At 42.9% G+C, this 20889-nt stretch overlaps 1 protein-coding gene across 7 annotated transcripts in view; it reads right to left on the reverse strand.

Annotated features, from left to right (window-relative positions):
- The window catches only part of PKP4 (plakophilin 4), an 83265-nt gene that overhangs the window by 12790 nt on the left and 49586 nt on the right, over positions 1-20889 (reverse strand). For 6 of the 7 annotated variants that reach the window (XM_062004588.1, XM_062004586.1, XM_062004587.1 and 3 more), the window contains 5 exons: positions 19995-20553; positions 17993-18184; positions 16392-16608; positions 15343-15475; positions 10360-10573 (listed from right to left, as the gene is read on the reverse strand). In XM_062004588.1, the coding sequence (XP_061860572.1) occupies positions 10360-10573; positions 15343-15475; positions 16392-16608; positions 17993-18184; positions 19995-20553 (1315 nt within the window). The remainder of the gene's footprint in view (positions 1-10359; positions 10574-15342; positions 15476-16391; positions 16609-17992; positions 18185-19994; positions 20554-20889) is intronic. The other variant, XM_062004589.1, reaches the window with a different exon arrangement.

The raw sequence follows: 20889 nt of genomic DNA on the forward strand, positions 1-20889 counted from the left end.
TTGGCCTGTTAGCCAAATGAAACTGTTACCAACCTTTTATCCTCTAGCAGAATTCTACACGTCTCTGCCCTGCAGAGTCCTCTTACGTGACGTTCAGATCCAAAAGTACGAGATCCGAAGCAAATTATCAGTAGAACTGTATATGCAAGTAAGATGCTAACCATGGCATTTAATCATCTTCTTCATACTAGATGATCTCTAAAGGTCCTTTCCAACCCTACCGTCCTATGATTCTGTGACTCATCATGAAACACAGCATAAAGCTCATCTAAATTCTCACCAGGTACTCACTCTAAATATTTCTCTCGCTACACTACTTTAGTAACTCTAAAGTAGCGCAGCTGTGCACACTCAGCAAAAACCACTGAACACCATTTCCACGAGGCCCCAATAAAATTGCTACTATAAACCATGTGCTTCTCAGTTTGACTAGATCTTGAACACTTGTTTCCTCAGAAACACATTGTGAGAGGCAAGACAGTGAATATTACAAGAGTTAACAAAACCACAAGTTTATAAGACAGTAAAAGTTTCTAATATAGCCACACAAAAATAACAAAGGAACACACCGTGTCTTTTTCTCTTCAGTAAAGTAATGAAGGGGGGCTCCATGTGGGGACATGCACACAAGGAGACTTCTGACTGTCTTCATTTCTAGTTAGGGCACAGGCAGACAAAGTATCGAATGCATGTGATTCCCAGAGATTCCTATTTCTGCAGTTTAGCTCACACACAAGGGTGACTTGGCTGTTTGAGTGCAGATTATAGCTGCTAACTTGGTCGTCCTCACATAAAACAATTTTCTTCAGCAGCTCACCCACCTATGAGACAGACCTCTTGGCAATTAGGCAATAATTATACAGTAACCTCTCACAAAGGTCAAAACACCCTCACAAACCTCTCTGCTGCCTTTTCTAAATCCAGGGCGTATTTACTGGATTGCTGTTGCTTCTATGGAAAGCAGAAAGAGCCCAAGCTTTGAGATGGGGTTGTTTTGATCATCTCCTTACACTGACTTCCACAAAGATAGCTAAAGAACTTTTAAACTCTAAAGTCTCGTTTTGTTGGAATCTAAACCAGGATATCTGTCTTTTTAAATGCAATGAAACTACATAACGATGGATTTAGAAACGTTACAGACAGTTTGCTGGTTGCATCAGTGCTGGAGAATCCAGATGTGGTTTCACTCAAATAAATAGCTTTTGAGCTATGGAACCGGAGTTATAGGCAAGACGGATACAAGGCCAAGTTTCATGTATGTCACAGGCGTGTAACTGTGGCATTAGCTGGGTAACAGCGGGAGGGCAGCCCTGCAGAAAGGGCCCTGGGGGTGCTGGCTGGCAGCAGGCAGGACAGGAGCCAGCAGCGTGCCCCGGCCCCGAGAGGGCAACCCGCAGCCCAGGCAGCAGCACGTGTGGCATCAGCGCCCGCGGCAGAGCCGGGTGTCCCACTGCACCGGCGCTGCTGCAGCCGCACCAACAGCCCTGGGCAAGCGGCTGGGCCCCGGGGCACAGGGACCGGAGCGGCCCTGAACGCGTCCAGATGACGGCAACGAAGCGGGCGAAGGGGCTGGAAGGAACGTCCCGGGAGGAGCAGCCGAGGATTTGGGGCTTGTCCAGTTTGGAGAGAAGGAGGCTGAAGAGCACCGTCACTGCTCTGCACGGCTTCCTCAGGGAGTGTGTGGAGAGGGAGCTGCTGAGCTCTTCTCCCCTGGATCCAGCGCAGGACGCCTGGGAGCAGCCAGAGGAGGGTCACACTGGACACGAGGAAGCATTTCCTTACCGAGGGTGGTCAGACCCTGGCACAGGCTTCCTGGGGAGACGGTCGATGCCCCAAGCCTGTTCGGGTTTAAGAAGCATTTGGACAGTGCCATAGTAAGATGCTTTAACTTCTGGTGAGCCCTGAAGTGGTCAGGCAGTTGGGCGAGATGGTCATTGTATGTCACTTGCCACTGAACTACTCTGTTCTGCTATCAGGGGTGTGCTTGTGTGTGATATACAGTTAAGTCATCAGTCCTCTGGATGGGGCAATGCGTTGACTGGTACTGGCTGAGCTCCTGGTCACCTTACAACAGAGCTCTTGACTCACTGGTGCAGAAGCTCTACAGATGGGAATTGTTTGACTGTCCTGAAGATCTCCCCCAGTCAGCTCTTGCTGTGTCTAGAGCTTTTCTTATGTTTTAATGTATTGATTAACATCACGGGTGAAGAATCTGGTTATTCCAGAGACTGCTCTATGCTGGTCCTGTTACAGAGCTGGCTAAATACTATACATAAAAGACACTTGTAAATAATCCATAGAAATGGCATCTGCAAAGGCAGTCATGTGAGACAGCTTTCTGAACACCATTACACTACATACAAAATGTCTCCCAGCTACCTTGCGCTGGCCAATGGCAATGAGTCATGGACACACCACAGGGATCTTGTAGGACCACGCAGCAGCTGGACAGAAGAATTCAGCAGAACAGCAGTTTCAGGAGTCCCAGGAAAAATTACAACAATGGATGATTTTTTCATCATGGTTTTGAGTGATTCTCAAAAACTGTTTATGGCTTCACCAAACTTTGCATTGTGCTACAATTACACACTCACATAAGCTGAAGTTTACTTATTCATCAGGTTTAACAGTTTATTACATAAAGCAAGCTGTTTTGAATACACAAGCAATTTCATACCATAAAGCTCTTCTGTGACTGTATGCCCTAGCTCAACAGAAGTACTTCACAAGTGACTAAGTGAGAAATCTCAATGCCTCACTGGCCTGTAGCTTTAAGTTTTTGAAGTTGCCTTTCACCCACCTTCTGATGCAAACTAGAAATTAGATCTCACGTAAACCTCCCCCTGGCCCTCAAACATTTGTTCTTAAAGCAAGTTATGAAAGAGAAAAATTCTATTTTGAGTCCCGGTGACTGTTAGCTACCTAACACATGCAGGAAAGCAGCGTGTTTGATTCTATGCCACGTAGCTTTGAAAACACTACTGTATGGCTATTGACAGAGAGGTAAATCTCTCAGCCTGGCTAAGTATGACTGCCTCTGACTATTTACTGGCTAACCTATAGCTCGTCAAAGAGCTGGAGCAGATGGGTGCTGTTTGGAATGCCAAGGTAGCAAAAGAGGATGCTCTCCGTACCCCGGCACTGCTGCACCCGTGCAGCTGTAGCCACAGCAGCCCTCACCAGAGACACAGCACCCAAGTTTGCCTTCAAAGGAGCACTCTGATTCCAAGCCTTGGGCAGAAACCAGAGGAGAATGGCCAGTGGCATCTTTTTGTTATGTGTGGGCACAATGGCACAGGCTGAATGGACCAGCAGAGGAAACCTCCCAGCTCAGTCTCACCAAGAAGCCTGTGAAACTTCTGCAAATATCAGCTTGTCCACGAAGATCAGCCTGGGAGTGCTCCAAGAGCAAATCCCTAGAGCTCCACTGAGTAGCTCTGTCAAAACCTGCCCAGAAGCTGGACTCCCAAGGAGGGAGCTTTATTAAACAATTAACAACTTATTACCCCTGTTATTACATGAAGGCAAAAGGCTTCACAAGGACACTTCATTTCTTAATTTGGGGCAATTCTTGAGCTACTTATTTAACAAAGTTTCACAGAGTGGAGCCATGTATCACACAGCTCGTTATGTTAAACACCAGAATGCAATCTGATTACCTGCAGAGTGCTCCTTGTAAGATAATTTGGACCAAATTTAGTGCCTAGGAGAAATAAACCCTGAAGATAAAAGCAGTTACAATTTGGGAAGTGTCCATTCAAAGATAAGAAAGAGGAGCTGGTACAATGCTGTATTAAGGTAAGGTCTCAGGTTCTGGGATTAGGGTGTAATTTTGAATGGCATTTAAATAGCAGTGACTATTTATTCCTTGTTGCTGTTGAGGTACATCTAAAAACAAGTTACAGTCAAAACTGTTACAGAATCATTTTGCCAAACACCAAAGAGATAGTTTGAAACAGAGGTTGAATTTCCAAAACACTACTTTTTAAAAGCCACTAGCTGCAACTTCCATCATTCTGAAGAATGGCCGACATCCCATCGACAAACAACTCTGTGTAGCAAGAGGAGTGCTAAGTCCACTTACCTACCTAAGCAGATCTCTATTGTCCCTAGCATCTCTGGGTTTGGATGGGGAGGAACTCCTGCTCGCTCCTCACGTTACATTTTAGTTTGTGTATAATGCAACTGATTGCTTTGGCTGGCCTCACGTTTCTTGCTTAGTCTGTGAGTGTACTCTAAAATACAGCAGAAAAGTTAGTGGTTGACATTGTCTAGAGGTGAGGAAAACCTGAGAAGAGAAGGCTAAAGTTCAAAAGGTATCAGCATGACCAAGCATGGGTAATTCTTAATGAAGGAAGGAAATCAGCAGTAACAGCATCAGGTGGGAAGAAAAACAAAAGAGGGCAAAGAAGAAAGGTCAGTAAGCTTTGCAGGAGAGATTACAATGCCAGGCAAAAGAGCTTTTGTGATTCTAATGACAAGTGGGTCTTTTTGTTTTCTTTTTTGATCAGGGATTGCCTGACCGATTTTTGCCTGAAATTCTGACCCTTTCAGCTCTCAGAGATGACCACGCTATAATAGCATTTCTGTTAACACCGTCCAAAATGATACCCAAAGCTGTGGCCAGTCACTCAAAATTATTAGATCACAGGAATGAAAATGAAAACAACATCTAAGGAAAATGTCTGCCTTCTCACAAACAACTTTTCCAGATGATATTTAATATTACTCAGTACAGAAAACACTCATCTGTCTGGCTCCCGAGTGAAACGTTCCAACTTGTGTAACTCCTTTAACCAAAGAGAAAACGCGTTAAACAACTAAGATGTGCGTACAAAAGGTACCGAAACACAAGCACTCATACCAACCTATGTAAACTACTTTGATGAGTCAGAATATGTTTTCCTCTAAAAAGGCTGGATAGGAAAGAAAAAAAACCCTGCAAATCATGTGGGAAGATGCAAGCAGGATAAAAACGCACAACAGATTAGTCAGAGGTGTAATTTAAGTTTGAAGGTGTAGATACACATCTTCTGTAAGACTGGGTCCCAACAAAGGCAATACAAAAATCCTCACAGCTTCAACAGGAGAATCGTGATGGAAAGTGTTTAGGTTTGTGCACTAGACCTTAAAACTGGTCTACAAACAGCAGCCCTGGCAGAGTCAGGTGAGTCCTTTAAGCTAGCTAACAGAAGTTACTCGCTCATGGTATTTTAGAATCCCCTCATCCCTTTCCTATCCTGTCCTGAAACCATTTTTGTAACTGATGTAACATCACAAATCAGGGTGTTGGACAACTGTCACACAGGTAGAACATGGACATGGTCCCAGGCAATCTGCTCTCCGTGACCCTGCTCATGCCGGGGACGTGGACAAGATGATGTCCAGAGGTCTCTTCCAACATCAACTACTCTGTGATTCTGTGAAGACACAGAATTGGTTTTTGCTGTAACCGCAAAAATAAAGTAGGCAAGATAAAGAATTCTGGTTAGAACTTTAGCCATTTTACTAACAGTTGCTGGAGTTACTTGAAGCTGTAAACTTAAGCAGAACTTTGGCTGCACCTTTCTCACTGCTCATCAAAAGTAAGCTGAGACCAAACGAGTTTGTTATCTTTAGCAGCTCTTCATGTACGACAGGCTAGAAACGTTTCTTAACTGAGAGAAGCAGCTGCATGGGAAATATCTCCTAACACCTCCTGGTCTCCAACATTTTCTCCACATGTACCGAGACAATTTCGTATCGATGGTTCTGATGTACAAAACGTTTGATGTTCACACACAATCCTCCTGCACTTGGAGCTATGGACACGTCTTCAGGTGACAAATTTGTGTTTTCCAATAGATATCAGCAACGTGTGGGAATAACTATAAAACACCTTCTCTCTGATTCAGCAGCTTTCAGTGTTGTAAGGGCTTTCTTTTGTTGGTTTGCTTCTACTGGAGCCAGGCTCAATGTTGAATTGGTTACATTATCGATGTAACTTAAGCAACTGTAATGGGATTCCAAAATAATCCATTGTGGTGCCTGTGTCTCCAGCCAACAGCCTGGGTTGTTTAAAGTCAAGTCTAAGTAATATTTGCTGGTTTGAGGTTTTTTAGGGAAAAAATGAGAAGAATCTACAGATAAAATTTCTGGATGGGAAAGAGAAAAGTATGATTTGCTCATTCCGTGCTGGATGGCTTTGTGCTCTGGGGTGTTGTGGGGGCTCCACTATCCACGAGACTCTGGCATCACCAGGGGCAATCTCTTCTATGTCCAGCTGTGGGTTTGTCATGCTTCATTTTGGCTTCGAATCTTAGCATTTTAAGGCACATTTTTCAGATCCTAGGTGAGTTTGCTGCAATGAGTTTTACTGCCACTGCTCACATCACACAGGGTAGCAGCTTTACTAAGAGTCCTTCAGCAGCTGCATCAGCCTGGTGGAAGCCCACTGCTGAACATGGATGATCATATGCTACCTCTGCAGGATTTACACTGTTGAGCACAGAGTACTTTGAACTGCATACAGAGCAGAACTGAGGTAAATGTTATAGTAACATGAATATGCATTTCAGGGTGCTTAGGTTGCAAAATGGTGTGGGACTTGCAGCTGTTTCTGTATCTTCTCAAAAGAAAAGCTGCAAAACCCCAGATCCCTTTTCCAAAACCACACTATCTACAACGCACCGTGTCAAGTGCTGCAAGAATGCAATCTCTCAGGAAGATGACATGGTGTATATACAACATCGTGCTGTGGACAGAGAACTGCATTTCTCAACTGAGCTGGCTGAGGTAGCACTAATATGAAGAAATTAACGATGAAGAATTGCCAGGGCCATCAACAATCACCTCTTTTCCCCTTAAGGACAGCGCTTTACTACACAGCAAAGCTAGTGATTAATTGTTACTGGAGTTTGTGCTCATTCTTCCTTCCTTCCAGCTCCCTCAAGTTCTGCACCATCAGTTTCTTGACCTTTCAGGGAGGAATGCTGTCAGAAACTCCACCATTTAGAAGAGTGGATCAGAGGTGTTTCTCTGGGGAAGGCATGGTTTGTGGCTCGTCTCTGCTGCTGAAGATTTGATGAGAATCAATAAATTACTCTATTAAGGTAGGCACCTAACTCACTTTCTCTGTAAAACTTGCAATGGTGGAGCATACCATTGCTCCTTACATTTTAACATACTAAAGGGCTGGTCTTGAGGGTCTCTTGAAAGTAGAATCAACTGTTAGAAAGTGCTCCTGGGTTCAAGACATTTTGATTTCTACCTCATAGGCAGTTTTCTGTTGTGTAAGAAACAAGATCCTGAAATTAACAGAGTCACTCCAGGCTGCAATTCCTGCAACACAGAAACGTAATGACAGCACAGAGCAGTGCATGTCCTTCACATCACTCTGGTAGGAAACAGAGCTCTTGGACACAGTCAGAAAGGCCTCAACAAGATTTCTGCTGCCTAATGCTGAAGATCTGCTGGAATGTGAAAAGCAGCAGCCTCTAGAAAATGCTGGTGCTGAGATAAAATGAAATGTGCCACAAAAATAGCAATTTCCCTTCTACAGGTTCTTTGACTGCAGAGAACAGCACAGCGAGGCTGCCAAGGGTCACAAAGATGATGAGAGGGCTGGAGCCCCTCTGCTGTGGAGACAGGCTGAGAGAGTTGGGGTTGTTCAGCCTGGAGAAGAGAAGGCTCCAGACAGACCTTAGAGCAGCCTCCAGTCCCTAAACAGCTGAGGCAGACTTTTGACAAGAACATGCAGTGACAGGACAAGGGGTATTGGCTTCAAACTGGAAGAGGGAAGAGGTTGTTCCCTGTGAGGGTGCTGAGGCCCTGGCACAGGCTGCCCAGAGAGGCTGTGGCTGCCCCATCCCTGAGAGTGCCCAAGTGCAGGTTGGATGGGGCCTGGAGCAACCTGGGCTGGTGGAAGGTGTCCCTGCCCATGGCAGGGGGTTAGAACAAGATGAGCTTTAAGGTCCCTTCCAACCCAAACTGTTCTAGGATTCTATGACTCATTTTAATATTATGAAAAGTGATTAGCAGATCTTATTTCTGAATAACCTATAGCCACTGAAAAGATGACTTGTTTCCTTCTAAGAACATTCTTGTGCATCTCTGCATTTCAGTCTTGTCATATCAGTCACTATTAATTAATTATAAACCCCAGTATTCACACTCTTAACTCCTCTAAAACATGTTTGTGCAATTAAACCCTCCCTCAGTGTGCTAGCTTTTCAAAGTTAATCTTCAGGTCATGTTCCCAGATAATTTCTGAGGTAAAAAGCTTGCTTTTGTCTAATTCCTCACAAATTTTATATAAATGAATTTATGTGAAAAGTATCCACACAGATTGCAAGAAATTTGTTATTCTGGTTTCACTTACCTGATCAAGTTTTCATCTATCTAACTGCATAAAAGGTACCCTGGATGAATTTCACTTGCAAGGACACCAGATACATGCATTTCCTTTCAAAGGCAATTGATGTTGGTAATAATGACAGTATAGTTCATTAAGGAAGAAAGGCCATCCCCAGGAAAAAGAAAAGCACTGCAGTTCAATAAGAAATGTTACACTGGAAAAACAATTTACATGAAAAATTGTTAACAAAAGAGCAGTACTGAATGGTGCTAACTTTAATCTAGGAATTAGACATACAGCACTTCCAGCAGTGCAGACTGAGAGCACTTTCTCTGTATTTGCGTTATCTGAATCTGGGAACACGTAGAGAACTGGGCACGGTTTGCTAGATCTAGTTCTGACATACGTGGGGTTTTTTAAATTGTGAAACAAATCACCATTGGATCTTTTGTTATTTATAGAAAGTATTTCTAAATCCCTGAGCTCCCAAAGTCTGCTGTGGATTCTTCTCAAGCATTCAGCACTGGGCTAACTCTAACAGAAGTCATTGCCACTTATCATGACTAATCAGAAGCCAATTACAGTAAACACATTTTGTTGTAGCTGTGTTAAAAGAAGGAGTCTCTTTTTCTGAACTAGTTGCCTTTAATTACAATTCAAATGAAACACGCCATGTATCAGAAAACTCTTGTTACGTAGCGATGATGTGCTGTCGCTCTTCGGAAAGTGAACAGCATGGGCGGGTGGTTTGGGTCGGGCTCTTTAATAGTGACTAAACACCTTCCATAATTAAGAATTTGACTTTGGCTTTGTCTGTGGAGCCATCCCTAGGTCCTTAAAAGCACAAGTAATTCAGATGCATAAAACATGCCTTTGCAGAGCAGCCAAGGCAGCTCATGTGCGATTCTGGTTGTAAGTCTTCCATTTACACAACTTAGGGAAAAAACTGTATCCTTCTAGAGAGAACAGGAACACTGCAGGTCATCTTAATGCTTGTTTATGTAGAAAGTACTGAAGGAAAAGAGCCAGTGAATGAACTGAAAGGCCTTGGATACGTTCTGTACTGAGTCCTTTCTCTACTTAATAACTTTTCTAAACAAGGAAATCACTTGGAAAGGCTCCCAGTAGGACACCTCTGTTATGTCTAACTTGAACACTCTTGTGCAGCTTTGCTTAGTACATAAGGAATTAAGTTTCATAGCTTAACAAAATCAAATGAGGGAGCTACCAAAGCCTGAAAAAGGAACTGTTTTTAAAAAGTCATAAGTACTTTTTTCTATCCTTTCATCTTTTTCGATCCTGTAAAACCTTCATAGACAAATCACTCTCTTATTAAGAAACCGCAGATGTATGCAGTACCCAACAAATCTCATCTTGTTTCCTTCAAGTTTTAGAACTGCAAATCATTTGTTATTCTGCACTTTCTCTCTTGGCACACCCAAGTTCCACATAGCTTCATGGGTTATAAGCTAAACCTGCTACCTCCTACTCCAGAGGCTAAGAGTGTGGCAGTCACTTGCATGACTCTGCTAGCAGCTGGGCACTGAGATGCTTCTAGAATTTGTATCCTTGCAATTTTCTGCCTGTGTTTTTCTAGCTTAACATAGTTTGGGTCCATCTTTTAAATTCTGCAAGATCCTATTTAGGACAGTTGTGAGCAGATAATTAAAAAAATGCCTGTAATTAAACAAACATTAGCAGTCAATAAAGAAACAAACACCTAACCGAGACTCAGCTGTGTATGTAGGAGAATCATACGATGGAAAATTTACCTTAAGTGCAGCTTTAGCACAACTACCTCAAGATTTATGTCTGCCAGTGAACTTGTACTTCTGTGCTAAAACCTTTAACTGTCGGCTATCAAAACAAGTGATTTTGTGTTCACAGAAAAATACCAGCACCCAATTAAAAATCCAGCTGATGTATTTGATTCCAGTCACTTACCAGTTATTACAGCCCTGGTCACTTCAGAAAAAAGAGAACCCAGCAGTATAGTTGTCTGCTTGTTTCTATTCAAAACTTACCTGTTACAAGCTCTTTTATTTCAGCATCAACCGATTTCCTCAACAGTCGCAAAAGGGCGGGTATCCCACCAACATTCTTCATTGCTATTTTGTTTTCATCAGTAGACTTTCCATAAACAAGGTTTCTCAGTGCACCACAAGCATTCTTCTGAACTTCCAGGACTCTGTGATCCAAGAGATCAACCAGGTGCTTGATTCCTCCTAGCCGACAGACCTAGAAGATGGAATGTTGGGAACATCAGCACTCTTTGGTTTCACCCATTTCACTCTACAGATTTAAAAGACTTTTATTTTTATCCAAACAGCACATTCCAGTCTACTTCAAGAAGAAATATTGTTGGTAAACTTTAATACTGTGATGTTACACTGCAGTGAATACTCCTGTGAACCACTCACGTCGTGTTAAGGAGGCTGAGGGGCATTCCCAGCCATCTGCCGTGCTCAGAGATGAATCGTCACTGTAAAGTTTTGTTTCCCAATAATGCAGGTTTTAAAAAAAAATCCCGTATCTCTGAATATGTTTCCAGGGAATATTGGAAATAAGAAGTTGCAAAGATTTGAGTGCCGACTTTTACGGTTAGTCACACACACATAAGGTCAGTTCAAGTCAGCACACGTGCAGTCCTACTGGCACATCTGAAGTTCTTCTGAAAAGAAGCATCGGCTGTGCAGGAAGTTCGGAAAACAAAAGGAAAGGTTTATGTTGTTTGCTTTAGGCAAGTTGGTTGCATTTGTTCTTCACCACATATTTTTCAGAACTGTGTTTTTAGGACTGTGTTGTAAGGCTGTGTTTTTAGGTCTCATTTTCATGTGGCACGTTGTTCAAAACAACTTACAGAAACGATAAAAAAGCAAAGTGTTTTCCCATTCTGCAGAACGTACTAAATAAGAAATATGTTAAGAAGTGGTATAATGTACAAGACCACAGGAGTTTTTAATTAAAAATCACCACCAAAAGGCTACAAAAATATTTTCTGTGAACTGTTTCAAAAACTATGAGTCATTTTGGAATATAAACTTGAGCTATTATAACCTTTTCAGGTATCATTTTAGCACAGCACAGCAATTCGTACTGTGAGCTGAGGGAGCCCTGGCCCAGGCTGCCCAGGGAGGGTGTGGAGGCTCCTTCTCGGGAGGTTTCCAAACCCACCTGGACACGTTCCTGTGTCCCCTGATCTAGGTGGGACCTGCTTTGGCAGGGGGTTGGACTGGATGATCTCTAAAGGTCCCTTCCAACCCCTCCCATTCTGTGATTGTCCATGGACTATGCCTAATGAGCCAGCACAGGATCTCTTTAAAACTCTGCTCCCACAGCAGCTAAAATACTGCTGCTCTGAGATGGAGATGCCATGGTGAGAGAGAGACACCCCATCATTCCTGAACACTGGAATGTGATTCCGGGCAAAATGGAAGAGACATGAAATGTAAACAGTCCTGCACAATTCCCTAGTTTGGCACGAGTAGCACCTTTAGAGGCCCCTTTTCTACTCTAACCTGTGTAATGATTAGTTTGGCAAGCCACGAGGCTATTTGAAATACATTAATGCGTATGAATTTTCATGGATTTTTGGCTAAAAAAGTTCAGAGTCTTTTACTGGCCATAACCCAAGGAGAATAAAATTGTTCCCAATGAAAACATAACAGATTTAGCCAAGTCATTTTAACTTGCTATTTTGAAAAACAGAATCTCCTATTGCATTCCTCCTATTGCAAACTCTGGTGGGTATCAAAACAGTTCATACCTTTCTCTGCACCCTAAACCAGCCAAATTGAAGAGGCTTGGAAAAAATACCCAGTTGAACTGCAAGATCTATGACCAACACTACATGTGATTTTTATCTGTCAAGTCACCTCTTAAAGTAGAATAAAAGAAATCAAATGAAAGAATGGTGGCTTGGAAATTTTTTAGCCTTCTGTTTAAAATGTGCAATTTTTCAAAAGGAAACTTATATTTGCACACCTAGATGTATCTGCCATGTAAGTAATAAATCTAGGGAACACAGTTTGGCATTAGACCAGTCACTGCTGTGCCGTAAGCCAACAGGAATCTGCACCTAGGGGCATTCAGTGGACTTGAAGCTTAAAGGTACCTGCCTGGCAAGAGTTCTGTAGCTAGGCAATGAATATTACTTTACAGACTGTCTGAAACAGATTACATTGAAGGCATATACTGCAGGATCCTATTAAAGAAATAAAAACTGAAGAGGTGTTCTTTTTCAGGGCAAATAATTCCTACTTCTGCCACTGAAGCAACAAATAACTGCTCATACTTTTCAATCTTGGATGTCAGTACAACAGGTCAAACATTACATCTACACCACACACCTGTAATCCAGGTACAAGCTGTGACTGACAACATCTGTACTCAAAACTTGATGAGGTACATCTTTTGTGTATATAATTCAAAATAAAACTGGACTAGAAATCCATTCTCGGGAGTTGTGTTTTGCCGAGCCATTGGCTATTTAGAAACACACCAGCTGATCCTAGTTTTAACAGGCAATTCAATTTGTAAATTTTTAAAGACCCATAATTCTTGTAAAATGATACATTCATGAACTAATATATCAGCTTTATGTGTACTTACAGGTATATATTAATTACTTGGAAAGTTAATGAGTTCAATCTTTTTAGTTTCATAGCTAAGTGAAACTGCAAAGATTCCTCCCCACAATATGGAGTTTCTTACACTTACCTTTAGGTTTTAGCAAGACAAGCATTCTAGTTCATTTTGCTAGGCTTTTAATATCCTTAATAGTCTAGTAAGTTAATCTGGTCTTTACCACAATCATAAAAGAAAAGCTTTAAATAATGAATGGAACTAGAAAAGCTTTCCTCAAATACGGCTTTACTGAATTTGTCACTGGAATAATTCTGATCCTTTTCTATTCCAAATGGGTCCTTGTGCTGGCCTCTGCTGTGCCTCCCTCCTTCAAAGGGAACATGAACTTCCCTATTGTCACCGATACCATCACGTTTTGCTGATCCCTACACAGCATCCCAATGCAAGGGACAGATGCTTACTCAGAGACTGAAAGCCTCATCAGGAATCACAGAAGGGTAGGAGTTGGAAGGGACCTTTAGAGATCATCCAGTACAACCCCCCTGCTAAAGCAGGTTCCCCTGGCTCAGGGGGCACAGGAACGTGTCCAGGTGGGTTTGGAAACCTCCTGAGAAGGAGCCTCCACACCCTCCCTGGGCAGCCTGGGCCTGGGCTCCCTCACCCTCATAGTGAAGAGGTTTTTCCTCAGGTGGAACTTTTTGCATTCTGTCTTTTGTCCATTACCCCTTGTCCTTTCACTGGACACTACAGAAAATACACATTGCCCCATCCTCTTGACATACACCTTTGAAATATTTAAAAGTATTAATGAGATTCCCCCCTCAGTCTCCTCCAAGCTGAACAGTCCCAGATCCCACCTCATGTGAAAGATGCTCCAGTCCCCTGATCATCTTGGTGTCCCTGCACTGGCCTCTCTCCAGCACTTCCCTGTCCCTCTGGAACTGGTGAGCCCAGAACTGGTCACAGGACTCCAGATAAGGCCTCACCAGGGCAGAGGAGAAGGGAAGAAGAACCTCCCTTGACCTGCTGCCCACACTCTTCTTGATGCCCCCAGGCTGCCATTGGCTTCTTGCCCACGAGGGCACATTGCTGGCTCATGGTCAGTTTATTATCAACCAGCACTCCTGGGTCTCTCTCTGCAGAGCTGCTCTCCAGCAGGTCACCTCAGCCTGTCCTGGTGCAGGGGGTTGTTCCTTCCCAGCTGCAGGACTCTGCCCTTGCCCTTGAACCTCAGGAGGTTCCTCTCTGCCCAACTCTCAAGCCGGTCAAGATCCCGCTGAATGGCAGCACAGACTCTGGGGAATCAGCCAGTCCTCCCAGTTTGGTGCCAGCAGGGAACTTGCTGAGGGTCCCTCTGTCCCCTCATCCAGGTGGTTGATGAAGATGTTGACCAAGACTGGCCCCAGAACTCATCCCTGTGGAACTCCACTGGCCACAAGTCTCCAACTCGATCACCACCCTCTGGGCTCTGTCATTCAGCCAGCTCTCCATCCACCTCACCTCCACTCATTCAAGCCACACTGCCTGAGCTTTCTGATGAGGATGTGATGGGAGACAGCGTCAAAAGCCTTGCTGAAGTCAAGGTAGATGACATCCGCTGTTTATTATTTGCAGGCAAATAATATCCCAAGAATTTCTAAATAAGTTGTCATACCCCTTATAAAACGGCAAGACTACCTTGCAAGTCTTGTCTACAACTTGTTATCACTGTGATCTTTATCAGAACAACACAGAATCACAATCACCATCTTTTCATTTGCCTTCTAGCAACAGTGATTCATGTTGGACTATCTTCTTATAAAAGCTGCGTCAATATTTTATTAACTTAAATAATATTTACACTGAAAACAGCAGATACACACATATGATATGAATGAAAAAGCAAATTCCTTCAAATCAATAGCTCAGGGCTCTTTTTGCAGAGCAGCTCTTCAAATGCAAAGAGTTTCTAGAAATTTGAACAATCTGAATTTACACTCAGCTGTATCCCTCCTCCACATCATATTGACGTTAATGCTATGCTCTGTGTATTTCTAGGGTTGGGTTTCCTTTCCTTAACAGCTCGCTCGTTCCCCAACATGCCCTATAATATCTCAATCAAACCTAATGGAAAGCCTTCCAGAGTTCTTGTTTTTTGTAGTCGCCTGTGATCAACAGGTGACACAAAAACAGGCTCTGGTAAACATACTTCACAGTTTTGCTAGATTACACAGCTTGAACATATTTTCATATCATTTCCATGCAGCCTCTTCTGACAGGCAAAATCTGTGTATGTGTGTCCAGTTACCCACACCTAGGCAGTTCAGTACTGTGACACATCTGGTACCACAGAAACACAAAAAGCTGCAAAACACTGTGTTGCACTGAACGAGAGGTCTAGTTTTCCTTTTCTAGCTTCCCCAGCAACAGAAGCACAGTACCTCCATTTTCACTTTGTTATCTCCGAAGCAGAGGTGCTGCAGGTAGGCAGCTGCGTTCGCCTGCACCGACGGGAACTGGTGTTGCAGCATGTGAATGACCTCAGGCAGTTCTGGATCTCGCCAAGCAAACTCCCTTCAGTTGATGAACATATTCAGGAGAAGACAATAGTTATAAATGCATGTTTATTTACTAAGTAGGATTACTAAAGCATCTTCAATGTTTTTCAACTAATCTGCTTTTGTCTGGAGTATCAGGGCTAAGAGGAAGAACAGGTGTATTAGAACTACGAGGCACGTCACCTTTTAGTCTTCCAACTGGAAAAGGACACTTTATATCCTGATTTCTTCCATTAGCTCAGCTGAAATTACACCCACTCAAACACTGCAACCTACATGAACCTCCCCAAACTTAAATATAAAATGCAATAGATACCCACTTAACAATGCTGCTCAGGAGCATGTCTTCCACACATTTCCTTCTGTGCTCAACACTCTTCCTAGTCCAAAGTCAATTACACTCCAACAAAAGCTGCGCAGCGTGAAATCTGATTGTCATGGTCAGATGCAGGAAGTTTGCATAATTTCAATTATTCAGGCATTGCAAACTCCAAATTGTTAAAACAAAATCTCCTTCATTGAACAAAATTATTTTGCACAGACAAATCCTGGAGAAGTCATTAAACTCATCTATGCCCAACTCAGATTTAGAAAGAGACTCGTTAACGCTCGCTGGGCTCTCTTCCTTCTGCATAGGAAGATTAGGGGTGGGGAGGGAATAGGATCTAAGTTATCCCATGCTCACAAATCTAAGTAATTTTTTTTAAACAAAGACATGTTCCAAGAGGTGTATTTGGGGAGCTGGTCAAAGGCTAATGCTGGACTGGCCATCTGGGTCAGTCACCAGAGATCGGCGTAGATCGGAGTATCTGAATGACTCATGATCGTGAAACTGGAACATGGGCAACAAAGTGCCACGCTTAGCCAAGGAATGTACTGACAATCTTATGATGGCAAAGGGGTGTGATTCTTGCAAGCAGAGGTGTACTTGCCTGGGGTCCTTCTGGATGCTGTCTATGGACGGGGAGCGCGTGGTGCCATCGTCGGCGGGCGCCGCGTGCTGCAGCCGGTGGTAGCTGGACTCTGACAGGCGATACTGCATTGACCTGTAGGGTTCCGCATAGGTAGCTGTTGTGTTCAGAGCATAATTATTTCTTTGGTATGTGAGTGTGCTACGCTGACTGGATGATCTTTGCAGATTTCCGACTCCTGGTATAAAATCAGTATTAAAACAAACTAGGTAACAAATGTCTATTGAAGAGAAGAGGCAGCACGTGGTTAAAAGTGTAAGAAAAGAACAATCAGCCTTAAAACATGTACATGTGGAAAGCTACAGGCAGACTGAAGGCAGAATTACTCAATGGCCCGGGGAAGGGAGAGAGGCTTAGTTACAGAACTAGAGGTTCAGTAGAAGCAGGCTTATGCCTCAGCTTGACTCAGCAAGTATTTAAAGAAAGGAATGCATCTTGTGCCATCAAGCAGAAATCAGGATGCAAAATGTTTTCAAGTTTTATAACAAAACTCAATTATTTGCAATAATGCCAACTGCACTGTAAAGAAAAAACAAAACTAAGTAAACACAGATTTGTAACGTTTACATGATATTTAACTTTTCCCAGCCACATGTACACTTTCCCTGACAAAAAAGCTAACGAGGAGATCTCAGAGATTAAGCTGATCCTTCCAAAAACAGGAACATGTCTCTTCCCAACTCAACAAAGCTGTTGTGGCAGCTTTTTTTTGGGTGTCCCTAAGTGACATGAGGGACACAAGTAAACAGAGAATCCAGTTTCTAGTTATCTTTCCTCGTTAGCACACCCTGACAAACTTCCAGGTTTCACATGTGTGAAAACACGACCTATGAATTGGACATCTCTCTATAATTATTTCTAGAGAGTTTCTTAGTTAAATCACTCTAATAATTTGAGAATTCTTGGAAGTTACCCCAGTATACAAATTATTATTCAACCTTAAAGAACAAACTGCACTGCAACATGTATTACAGTTCTCTGTACAATAACTGTTCTAGTATTAATCTAGTGCCTATGCACTTCATAGGAGACGAGTAGCTACTCTATGAAATACTACGGAAATATTTTAGTTTCAATATATGATCTTCACACACAGCATTTTAACGTCATCCTGTGTTGATAAGTTGAGTAAAAGCATTATTTTTCTGTGAAAGGTGTGGGAGGCAATTTCAATGTGCAAGCTATCATTTTACTGTCTTGACGAATAAAACAACCGTATGACAAACAATGTCACGTGTCATGGAACACGCTTTGCTTGGATGTACCTGAGTCTGTGAAGTCAAACAGCAGACAGTCTGCCCCTAAGATGACACTGATACACAAGCCAAGTATTTCTCACAAACATCACAAAAAAGGCTTTTTAATTCCTGTTGGTTAAGTCCTTCAAACCCAGTTTCTATCTCCACTAATTTCTAACACCTAGTTTTTCCTTTTACACTGGCGTTACCTCTCATCTGTGCTCTCCAATATAGCATGGGTTCCAGAAAATTTCCAGTAAGAAAATGAAGCAAGACTTAGGGAGTCAGTTAATGGAAGAGGCGAGGCCTGGCCCCTGCACCCACCTGAGCCCGTCCGGTACAGCGCTGCCTGGGAGCCCTGGTGCAGCTCAATTGTCCCGTGGTTCGGGCTGCGGTACACGGGGCTGTAATAAGTCCTGCCTTCATAGATAGGGGTGATGTGTAGGTCAGGAGATACAGCTGAGCGCAGTTCTTGTCCTAGCTGGCTGTGTTGACTAGCGTATGAACTCCTCAGGCCTAAAACCAAGAAGAGTGAAATATGTACATACCTCGTATCAATTCAAAACAATAAAGTTATCAAGCTTGAATCTTTCTTCTTTTAGCCCAGGACACGTGTTAGCTATTCCTACAGATGTAAAGATTTACTCATTAAACTGCCTTCCATTATTGCCTAATCCATACTTAACCACTTGTTGCCACAGCAGCATTTCTTTGATCAAAAATTTTGTCCATACCCTAACAAGTTTTCCAGCTCAATGTTTTGGTAGCATTTATAGTTGAAAGGCTAAACCATACAGAGTAAAAGCTAAGCCAGCATGTGCAGTTCACAGATTCTACAGGCATAAGGTGAGTTGTGAACCCGACAGCGATCCAGTGATGAAATAGGGCACAGTCTCAAAGGGTTCATAATCCTGAAAATGAAATGGTATGGATCAGTAACAGCAAAAGCCTTCGTGGCAGTGGCTGCAGAGACTTAAGCATATGGAGGAAAGTCTTAACAAAGGTTTAAATGGCCCATGATATGTCTGTGTGTGTGTGTATTATTTATATATGATACATATCTGTTGCTATGCTGCAGCTTTATGAGAGCATCTTTTTCACCTTTTGCTTTTCAGATGTACCTCTGGAGCTCCTTTTATTTTCCCTCTGTCCCATTTAACTTAAATTCCTCAGCAGTGGATCTCCTGCTCCCACTGTTGCAGTGCCAGACATTGAGATGGCTATAAAATAACATGCTGTCTAAGCCTGACTCTCATACTTGTTCATTACCTCCTTAATACTAAAAGCATTATATTTGAAGCATCTGTTTCTGAATCATTGATTCACTTCTCCAAAGATGTATCAGTTCATCTATTTAGAGAAGGTGATAGCCTCAAGCAGCAGTATTTGTCAAGCACCTTAATAATATTTTAAGAGCATAAGATTGCTGTTACATCAGGAATTATGCAGCCCACTGGACCACATTCATTTAAACTACTGAAGAGACACCACAACAAACTGATTCCCCTGCCACTCCCTTATCAAACTGGTAGATTACTAAGTCTTGCAAGCAAAGGTGAGGGAGAAGACACCTTACATCTTTTGCTGAGGAATGAGAATATATTTTGGGGTCTCCTGCAGTGTAACAGTTTAAAAGAAAAAAAAAGATGTTGCAGACTGTTCAAAAGAGCACACGGGTCTAACTGCAAAACCCCCTTGCCTGTGCTCATTTAGGTGGGACTCAGAACAAAACCAGTAATACACACACAACTTAAAATGTAAAGTTGTGGCATCTTAAGAACTGCCACTCAGGTTGATAGATTCTACCTTTTAGTGTTTAATTTTAAGATAATATTACAAAGGTTACCTTATATGCAAGTTGAAGTACTTTGAGATAGCCTAGAAATATGAGGGAAAAACGTCTATAAAGTTCTGTGGTAGTCAAGTTACGTATTTTAGGGAAGAACTAGACATAAAACTCGTTCTAGCCAGGTACCTTTGACTTTGAGTATAATCTACATATGCATTTAAAAGATCTTTTTCTTTGGAAACACTGAAATGCCTCTGTTTGGAAGACTGAGTTGCGCTTAGCTACTGAAAGCCTACGATTTAATGTAATGCATGGCTTGCTATCTAGTAATGTGAGAAAGGCAGTATTCACAGGGAACTCACAGAAGGTTGATACACAGTGTCTGACATCAGTATTTACAACTGATTGGACACATCCTCCACAGTGACGTCCTAGTGCTGCCACGTCTCATCCTTAGAACGACTGTAAGCATTGTTGGTTTCCTACAGCTGTGGGCTTGTGCCAAGTTTTAAGCCGTATCTTCACCTTTTTACTAACCTGTAAGGCTATCAGGACGAGGAGGGACCATTCTCTCGTATATATCATACTGCTGTCCATACTGTTCAATATCGTGAATGGCCCTTTGCAGCGTTGCTCCCAAATGCTGTGGAACCGCAGTCATGCCCGAACGCTTTGGGGAAGAAGATCCCAGCTGAGTTTGGGATGGAGAAGCTACTCTGGCTTGTACATCAGTAAGGGCAAGAGGAGAGCCAACTCGGGCTGCTGTTTGGTACTGGGAGGTGCCGCCGTTGGGGTTTGCCGTCTGCCTGGCTGTGATTGAGCCGACACGCCGCACCGCCGTGGGGGACGTGGGTCTCTGCGCGGCGTACGGGGACGCTGCCCGCTGCACGGGCAGAGTGGTGGATGAATAGGCGTGAGAAGAAAGCGATCTCTGCTCTGTGACTGATGGAGAGCCGTACCCGCTTCCCAGAGACGTTCGCAGCGACCCTCTTGAAGGGGAAATGCCTGTGCTGACCATGTATGAGGGAGACTGTGCTCTGGATGGCACTGAACTGACACGTCTCATGACTCGGTTGGGAGCAGTATTTACTGAAGACTGTTTAAAAACAGAAACGTTTATTACATTTAGGTCATGTAGTGGATACTCTTCTCCCCTAAGACAGAGAAGTCAATGAGAAATGCACACAATTTAACAACATATGGAGGCGGCTGAAGAGCAGCTTTTATCCTAAATACAATTCCTTCCAGTTCTCCTACAAAATAACTTTTGTCTCACCAGTATTTCTTAATAGATAAAATGGCAATTTAACATTAAAAAAGTACAGGCACACAACTACCACTCTCCTTTAAGTGCTATTTCTACATAAAGGCTAAATTCTAGGAGGTTTTGCCCAATATCACAACTGAATTTTAAGTGAGTGACGCTTCCTTG

The sequence above is a fragment of the Colius striatus genome, chromosome 11 (genome assembly GCF_028858725.1).
Source record: "Colius striatus isolate bColStr4 chromosome 11, bColStr4.1.hap1, whole genome shotgun sequence".
Lineage (NCBI taxonomy): Eukaryota > Metazoa > Chordata > Aves > Coliiformes > Coliidae > Colius > Colius striatus.